The sequence below is a fragment of the Megalops cyprinoides genome, chromosome 8 (assembly GCF_013368585.1).
Source record: "Megalops cyprinoides isolate fMegCyp1 chromosome 8, fMegCyp1.pri, whole genome shotgun sequence".
Lineage (NCBI taxonomy): Eukaryota > Metazoa > Chordata > Actinopteri > Elopiformes > Megalopidae > Megalops > Megalops cyprinoides.
The window spans coordinates 4,176,029-4,185,790 of record NC_050590.1 but is presented as its reverse complement, the minus strand read 5'-3'; the positions used below and the strand labels follow the sequence as shown (position 1 = coordinate 4,185,790).

The following is a 9,762-nucleotide window of genomic DNA, read 5'->3' as shown; positions in this document are numbered from 1 at the left end:
TTTACAAGGATTCTTCAGACAAAACTGGAAGACAACCTACAGCTCAACTATGATGAAAATTGATGGTGATGCAAAATAAAATTTCTGCCTCATTGAATTAAATGAACTCCTTTTTTGTAGAGTCATTTCGTCTACATGGACTGCTGCCATGGAGTACAGTAAAAAAAAAAAAACACTTAGGGGACACATACAGAGAAGAAACCTCCTTTACACTATATAGCAGTTATAAAACTGTTTTATAAAAATGTTAAAAAATGTAAAACATTTTTTAAAATATGGGTTTAAATTGCCAGTGCCATCCAAAAGAAAAGCACACCCAGTTTGCCATGCTTTACAGCCATGCTGCAACATTAGTAAGACTTGTACCACATGCCTCATTGAGAGCGCAAATTTAGCTCCTTTTTCCCTTTTCCAACAGGCAGATTCTTATTGATCCTGACGATAGTTAAATATGAAACATGTTTTGGGGCCTTCGCCAACCCTCGCTCCTCATATCTTCGTCCAAGATGGAAAAGCACATTTTGTAAGCTTATGAAATATCAAATCACTGTGTCAGGGCTGAGATACTGTAGTTAGGAGAAGGATGTGGAGACGCAGCAGTGATGCAAGCAACAGTATGCCATTTCATGGCCTGAGGAAGTTAATACAGACAAATCGGTTTTGGTTTAGTGTAATTATTTTAATGTATAAATTGTTTATTATCTTCTCTGTCTTTATGATTTCATTGTACATAATTGTATAAACATGATAATGATCAGATTTACCCAGAATCCTTTAGCCTTGTATGAGTCCCATTTTAGGTGATTTGAGTAAAACGTTTTTTATTTTTCCCTCATTTTACATTTGTCAGAGGTATTTTCAAAAAAACACTGGCAGACAATAAACAGGAGAATGTACAACAATCACTTGACCATATAACATCACTTGAATATATAACATATAAGTGTCATTTCATAACAAACAAAACAAAGCTTTCTCTGGAGGCTGAAGGACACAGGAGATGTAACATGGAATTAACATGGATTCGCAAACATTGCAAAATAAGACAACAACAAATACAGTGTGAGGCTCATAATCATACACATGGCTTCATATTTATGGTTTCAGAATTTTCTGTCAGATTTTTACATTTTATCAAAAGCTGAATGTGTTCTAATTGATCTTTGATTAACCATTGACGACAATGCTTCTGTATGACTTGTGTACTAGATCTTTTTGCTACTGACTGGCAGCTTCCCTAACAGAGGTGCTGACTATGTGCATGTGTGAGAAGGTGAGTGAGATGGTGGTAAAAATTTAAAGATGAAATATGGAAGTGAAACAGGAATACGACTGAAGGGGCAAGCCCTACATGTTGCAGTTCACAGGTAGAGAAAGTTAAAACAAGCTACAAGACTGAAAAAACTGACAAAGACTGAGAAGGACTGTTGCCAACTGACTGTAAAAAGTGAGCTAACTGACAAAGACTGAGAAGGACTGTTGCCAACTGACTGTAAAAAGTGAGCTAACTGACAAAAAAAAACACGATAGTGAGCTATCAGACACAATACTGCAGCTAGCTAGATATACCCATCATTATACAAGTTTGAAGCTACACTGAAAAGCTTTACGAGAACGTCTGTTTGCCTGTGAAAGTATTTTTTCAGTTAGCCAGATACTACCTTGCCACAAATCTCACTACAGTCTATGTCACAATATTTTCATAAAAAGACACAAAGACTCAAATTCACAATACCCAGACACTTAAGAGACTACTCAAACAGTCTTGCATGGCCGCAGTGCACTATATCAACTAAAATATTGTGTGAAATTTAACATGTAAAAATGTCTTCATTCAAAGTCCCAGAGTCTCACATTCCCCTCATTCAGAGCAGCAAGCAATCTAATCAACCAGCCGCTGTAAAAAGTTTTCTCCATTAACAGTTTACAGCTTGCTGGCTAGCTAACCAATCGAAACCCAGGCTTGTGAAGGAGCCATTCTACTGACACCCATGCTGAGGCTCGGGGGTTCATCTTTGTTAAGTTAGCCAGCTGCAGTTTATTTGTTGCGCTTTCAGTTACTTCAGAGTAGTTAAGGTCACTCCACTGTAAGTGCTTTTGTGGGACATCCAAAAGGCATAAACAAAAACTTCATTCTTTTTCCATCTGTGCTGCTTGTGATTGTTGGATTTCTAGGTAATAAAATCAATTTGCTTTTTCACAATGTTTACTTCACGCTGGTGGTAAGAATCACATCGAGGGCAAGGTTTACACTCAGTATACCTTTGAAACACCCTCTCTCCCACACCCATTCCCTCTCCCTGCGTTAACGTAAGTTACCAGTAGGGGGCAGTGGCATGGGTGAGGTGTTTCAGCAGCCGGTGTACACTGCAGAGGGCTGGGGTCATTAGAATGACCTCCATCGCCAGTCTGGGTGCTGCAGTATAACGGGTGGAGAAGGGCAGAAATCGGGGTTCCCACTGTGGCACAGTCCTCTGTTCATGGTGCACCCCACTACGAGTTCTTCTCCAGCACCTTCATCGTGACTGTCTTGATCTCTGAGTACTCCCTCAAGCCATACTCACCCCTGAAAAATACACACACACACACACACACACACACACATACACATACACACGCACACACACACGCACATACACATGCACACACACACATGCACATACACACACACACACACACGTGCGCACACACATACACACGCACACACAAACACACACACACACACAGACACACACACGTACACACGTGCGTGTACATACACGCAAGCACAGATTTATGTTGTTTTAAAAAGATTTTTACAGGAAGTGGTCAGTGGTGATAGTGACTGAGAGCAAGTGTCCTGCAAACCGTTCAGTTACATTCTTCCTTCAGAGCGTAGACAGTATTTAGTGAAAGATAAGTCAGACTGCATACATCTGTGTGGATTTAAAAAAAGCAAGTGAAAAGAATCTTTCCAAAAAGACACCTGGGTGGTTCTGGGAGAAGAAAAAGCCAGGTAAAACGGTTGGATGCCATTTATGGAGTGTGTTCTTGGTCCAATACTTTCCCTAAGGTTCATTCATCTATGGTTCCAAGTAAACAAAATTACTTTCAGGTTCTAATTACATATACCTGTTCAGTGACAAATTAATAAAATCAGGAAGATGCTGACCATTTCGACATTTTGACAGCTATTGCATGTTGATGTCTAAACTCTTCACCCAGACCCCCTACCTGCCAAGGTGATCATACTCCATTTTATTCCAGATTTATTACCATTTTATAGCCAGTTATTACCACTCCCGCTCCAGGCCAGACACCACGGCGGCGTACTTACATTTCTCGCCCGTTTCCAGACATTTTGAATCCTCCAAACGGACACTGCGAGCCCAGGGCATTAAAACAGTTTATCCTGTAGAGTACACAAAACACACGCTGTCACTCTAAGGCTGTTCCCTGACATTTGCTCCTCTCATTCCTTCTTCCAGCAGTGCTATCAGAGTATTCCTGTCACGGGATGAGACGTTTACACTGGCAAAAACAAAGGGCTCCAATACAAACTATTTGGATCTGTGTAACCACGGGCTCAAGTCTCACTTTTTTTTTTTTTGTGGAGAGGAGATCGCACGGTGAAGAAACATTCACAGTGCTGATCCTCAGGCTAAATTTAACAAGCTGAGAAGCATGTGGCATGTTGTGTACCGAGCTGACAGCACCCGTCGGATGCTGTAAACGTTCCTTACCAAACCGTGCCAGCCTGCATGGCCGTGGACACGGTCATGGCCTTGTTGATATCATTGGTGAACACGCCCGCGGTCAGGCCGTAGTCCGAGCTGTTGGCTCGCTCGATGACTTCCTCTATGGTTTGGAACTTCATAATCTGCTGAACCGGGCCGAAAATCTGCCAGCAACCAAATCACATATGAACCGTTGCACCATGGGGAAACAATTGGAATTTAGAAGTAGCTTAGTAGGTCCTCGATATGTTTCATTTTAAGGTGTGTGCTCTTTGGAAAGATTTAAGAGCTTGGCTGCGCATACATTTTGACTTAAAATCAATGACCCTAAATCAGCTTCTGCTTTATCTGCATAATATTTTAGTACTCGCAGCTGCAGGTCTGCTGTCAGTTACTGGTTGGACTAGAACACCAGTATTATAAAGTCACATTAATGCTGCAAAACAAACTTAAAAGTTAAAATGTGTGTCAATAAAAATGACTTGTTACACAACTTGCGCTGTTTTTATTTTCTGCAGACAATCTTTCAGAATTTCTTTGGAATCCCTTCTGCCCAAAAGTTAGTACGCTAAAACAGATACTCATGCCATTTCAAACAGGAACAGATATCTAAAACAGCCCCAAAATTGTAGCTACCATTTATCTAAATCAAACACTTCAAATGAATATGAATGGAAATAAAACACAGAGATGTTCCGGTTGTTGGTATGTGTGTGGTTGGAGCCAGGCCCCCGGGGCGGCTGGGCGGTTACCTCCTCCTTGGCGATGCGCATGTCGTCGGTGACGTTTGAGAAGACGGTGGGCTCGATGAAGAACCCCTTCAGCCCCAGGGCTTTGCCTCCACACTCCAGCCGCGCCCCCTCGCTAATCCCACTGTGGATGAGCTCCAGAACGCGGCTCTGCTGCTCCTGACTGATCTGGGATCAGTGTGTGTGTGTATGAGTGTGGGTGTGGGTGTGGGTGTGCGTGTATGAGGTGGGAGGGGGTCATGGAGAGAGAGGGAGACAGGGAGAGAGAGTTAGTTCAACAAATTTGTTGTGTGTGAGTATGGACACAGCCTTGTTGATGTCATTGGAGAACACGCCTGTGGTCATGAGCTTCCTCTGTGGTTTGGAACTTCACTGCCTGCTGAATCGAGCTGAAAATCTGCACGTGACCATCCCATAGGTAACTAAGGAAGAGGACCACCTGGAATTCAGAAATATCTTAGGTCCTCCCTCGGTGTTGTATGCTCTTTGGATAGTCTTCCAACTGTCATTAGGAACTTCCTTAATATTTTCATGAAATTCTTCTTAAATATTTTCTCACGTTTTCTTTTTTTTCAACATGGGGTCTTTACCTGCGGGCCCTGCTCAGTGGTGGGGTCAAAAGGGCTCCCCACTACCCTCCTCTTAGCTCTCTCCACACTCCGGCACACAAACTCGTCGTAGATGGGCTCCTCCACATACAGCCGTGACCCCGAGGTGCAGCACTGCCCGTTGTTGAAGAACACGCCCTGGTGGGCCTGCTCCACCGCCACATCCACTGAGGAAGAGGATGATGAGGAAGAAAACGATCTTTACTACACAGGTCTGCTTACTCAACCACTGATATAAAAATATCATTTGAAATATGAAACATTTTTTTGAGAGGGTGAAATATCATTTCAACCATGGAAATTAATATTTCAACTACCGCTAGATGTGATGTACTGCACAGTAACTCTTCATTTTAAATGATGTACTTAAAACACGTGGACACAGTACATGTAAACACACATGTAATGACACATGGAACTTCTCACATGCACACAGAGCAGAGGTGATACCATACAGTATGGCGCATGCAAATATTTACATCACTAATGTCCTCTCTTTTTACAGTCCTTGTCTTTACTTTATTCTATGGGCATTTGATATCGGACACTTGAGACATGAACCTCTCCACCGACGTGACGGGGTTAATTAAGGTTAATTAAGGTTAATTAAGGACCTCGATTTAAGGACCTCGTCTGATGCAGACAGCGGGGGAAGGTGACACTTATCTGATTAACGGGCTTTGCAAAGCCTGGCTCAGAGCTGCTGAAAGCATTTGATAGCTCGGCTACTGAAGGCTGGAGAGCCACTTAGCATCTACATGTATGTGGAACCCATTCACTGGGTACAGGTACTGGGTGCTTCCTCCAAAAATGTGCTAACATTGAGATCAGAGGGGTAGTACTTTGTGGAGAGATTTTGTGAAAACAAGACCATTAAAAGCCCCAACATGCATCTCCACTTTCAGCTTTTGGGGAAAGGAATGGAATTGAACAAGTATATATTGTAATATAGTATTAGAGTATTCAATGCACACGGCATTACAGTCTGAAAACGTACAATCAGCATCTGCAAAAATGATGTTGGGATTCTTCCCTCCCAGCTCCAGTGTCACTCTCTTCAAGTTGCTCCTACCAGCGGCTTCCTGGATCAGCTTTCCAACCTGGGAAGAAAACAGAGTTGTGTTTTCTGTCACAGAGATGCAAACCTTCAGTGAAAGTCCTGCAGCCAGTTCTGAGGCAGAGGGCCATCATAAAATAATCCAGCAGGTCAATTGGCACACGCACAAAGACACACACTCACACACACACACACACACAAGAAGCAGCCCAAGCAGGCTTTCTGAAATTGGCCAATGGCAACACACAATCCAAAGTATCTACAGTATACAATATTTGTAATATGTAAAGAAAGACTGTGATCCTTCTACACCAAAAGAATCTCTCATTTAATCAGGAAATCAGGACCAAAACCACAGTGCAGCCTGAAGAGGTGGGTCTTCAGTTTGCAGCGAAAGTGACTGTGACTGAATCTCAATGCACAGTCATCGAGATTCAGTCACAGTGACTGAATCTCAATGCCAGTGACTGAATCTCAATGCTTCCATCACTCCTTACACATTTGCTTGCTTTCGAGATCTCCAAGCACAGCGTATCATTGCTATTTATATGGTGTGTCTGAAAACGTCATCAACATTAATCATAACATTATCCTGAATTGTGTGAGGGGGTTGTCACCTTGGGTCAGGGTGCTCTTAAATTCATGCAGGTACTGTACGTGCCCCATGAGAAATGCAGCTAACACGGCACAAAATAACGCTCATAATTAACCCTTTGTACACCTTTACATGTCTTACCAACAGCGATTGAGACCCAGAGATTCTGTGTCTGTGTTGTCTGAGAAAGAGAGGGGATCTGAGATGATTTAGAGGGTGGAGGTTGGGAAAATAAGGATCTTTCCCATTCATCGCAGGGGAAGGAGAGCAGCATCACTCCTCACGAGAAACATGCGGTAACGCCTGTCTGTCACAATAACATGAGGCAGCACAGATCCCTCACTGAGGAAATGAGAAGGGAAAAAAGCCGTGGAGGAAACCAGGACAAGTGATAGAGCAGCTGTTGGGCCAGCCAAAATTTGTCTGGCACAAGCTATCCCTCGCCACCCCCACCCCCTTTAAAAATCCGTGTCCGTGGCTGTTGTCTGGGTGTCCCAACTGGCGTCCAGTTGAGTAATGCTGAGGTCAGAGGCTGTGCTCATGTCACATATACAGGAAAGTACGCTGGCCACCCCTGACTCACACCCAGGGTCCACTTTCCCTCAGGGCCCACCTAAACCACTTATCGCGTGCTCCTGAAAGACACCCCGTCGGCTGTGTGCTTTTCCCCTTCCGCCCCCGCGAACGCCGCGAGGCTAACGTGACTCACCGTCTGTGTATTTGCATACTTTCGCTGCGTGAGTTTCTAACTGACTCCAGATTACAGGACCGCAAGCGGCCAGCAGAGCCAAAGAGAAAAAGGTCATTTTTCTCTTAAGGAAATCCCCTCCGATCACTTTTATTAGCGGAAACAAGAGAGGGGTGTTGCGTTTGCTGCGTAGCATGAGGGTGATCGTTGAGCCACCCCTTTGTGACATCAGCGTTCTGTTCAAACGGCTCCCGCGTTGGCTCCTTTCAGCCTCATGTATTTGCAATGCAATGTATAAACACTTATAAGAGGTCCGGTAAATGCCGGACAACCTGTCTGAAGGCCATGCCCCTTCAGCGGGCCCTCCAAAGATTGACACTCCCACACTGGTGATGCTTATAAACTTTTAAACAACCCATCCTAATGAGAAAAAATAAACAAGTCTTTGTCACAGTTACAATATTTAACCCCAAATGAATGAGCACATTTTTGAATTCGTAAAGAACAGTGACCACAATCCCTTCGTGTCTCTAGCTCTGAATGAAAAACTGTTTGGCCGCAAGATACCTACAACCGAAAGCCTTGTGTGGAAGAGAAAAAAAAAAAAAGTTCACTTCTTTCCAAACAGTCGTTCGAGCAGCATTGCACATCCCGAGTGTTTGCTTTGGATACCGTGTTGCTGTTTGTCCCTTATCAGCGACAGCAATCTATTACGTTTGCAAGCACGTTGGTCTTCCTCGCAGAGCACCTCACAAAAACAGTTTGTGCTGCTACAGGCCTCGCCTCCCCGCTTCCCCGCCTCTCCAACACTGAGAATAAACACAACCCCCGGCTGCAGCAGCCAGCAACAGCACCACCGCTCAAAATCCACCCTAAACACCGCAAGATCGGTGCCCCCACTGGGCTGCAGATGCACACAAAATGCACCAGCTGCTAGCTGAAAACTTGTGGGGGAAAAAATCAGGCCGATTTACAAAAAGGGTATGCGAGAACTTCAGTCACTGATTCATGTGTCACAGACGAGTCACGTTCCTGCCAGACAGAATTAGCATAAAGCCAATCACGGGCTACGCAAAGGGCCAAAGTAAACGTTTGGACAGCAAGGCCGACTAGTAGATTTCAACCACTATAACTCCAGGTGCTGTAGTCGGTGCCTAACTTGGTATGCCCCCCGACTGTTGACAGAGTTTCCATTTACTCTGTAAAAATGAAGGGTTTTTTTTTTTTTCATTTCAGAATCGAGACAGATGCACACAGCAATTTCTAGCAGGTAAAGCACAGTTGGTTTGTGTCTAGACACTCATTAAGCAGTAATGGGACAGTCATTCACGTCCACCATACACAACATTTTACATTTACATTTAGTCATTTTGCAGATGCTCTTATCCAGAGCGACCTGCCATAGTGCAAGAAGGTTAGGCTAAGAGTAGAGCTGATATTAACTCATAAGTGTCACAGTCTGGTAGTAGGAGCCAGTACAGAACATGCCACATTCTGTTGAGGGCCATAGCAGGTGCAAGAGGAATTCTGATGAATTAGCAGAATGTGTTCAAGAAATGAAAGTTTAGAGAGCGATTGAGTTTTCCGCGTCTGCAGCAGAGGCAAATTAGAATTGACAACATTTTGTGATTTGGCAGTTCTGACTGTTACGGGGAGCTCATTCCATCACTGGGGGGCCAGAGTGGAGAACAGACACAACTGAGACGGATGGCAAAGCAACCTGGGGTTGAGGAGCGGAGCGGTCTAGCATGAGTGTAACGGGTTCGATAAAGGGTTGAAGGTAATAGGGTGCAGTTCCTCTTACTGTCCAACAGGCTAAGAGCAGAGATTTGTATTTTACTCACAACCGATCACAACCGGTCACAACCGGTCACAACCAGCCACAACTGGTCACAACCGGTCACGAGCGGTCACAACTGGTAACCAGTGGAGGGAAACGAGGAGGGGCACGACATTCAGTAATAACACTTAGGGATAATATTAAGTAATTTTACAGGCACTGTCATGCTAGCTAACGTACAAACCAAAGGCATGTATGTGCAGTAAAAGGCGGCATGAACAGACACAGAAAACAGCAGACCACATCTGAACGTGTCAGTCCATCCCACAGTGCTATGGAACCAGTGGCAAAAATGCCGTGCTGTTAGTTCCGTGCAGTTGCGTGTTTTTAGTCTGCAAGTGGCCACCTGTGCCTCTCCCAGGATTCCTCTGTTTGATTAGAAACTTTCCCCCACAAATTAAACAGGAGCAGGGGAATATTCCGCTCTCATCTCTGAGGACTCTGTCCTTATGAAGGCACGCTGCTCACCTCTGCCTTTTGCAGTAGTAGACAGTAATGGCCAACTGTTT

The 9,762-nt window shown here is 44.2% G+C and overlaps 1 protein-coding gene across 1 annotated transcript in view; it reads right to left on the bottom strand.

Annotated features, from left to right (window-relative positions):
- Positions 1-1,598: 1,598 nt before the first annotated feature.
- The window catches only part of LOC118782500 (retinal dehydrogenase 2-like), a 22,119-nt gene continuing 13,955 nt past the window's right edge, over positions 1,599-9,762 (bottom strand). The window contains 6 exon segments of the mRNA XM_036535892.1: positions 1,599-2,566; positions 3,317-3,391; positions 3,723-3,880; positions 4,469-4,633; positions 5,056-5,240; positions 6,071-6,173. Of these exon segments, the coding sequence (XP_036391785.1) occupies positions 2,494-2,566; positions 3,317-3,391; positions 3,723-3,880; positions 4,469-4,633; positions 5,056-5,240; positions 6,071-6,173 (759 nt within the window). The 3' untranslated portion in view covers positions 1,599-2,493.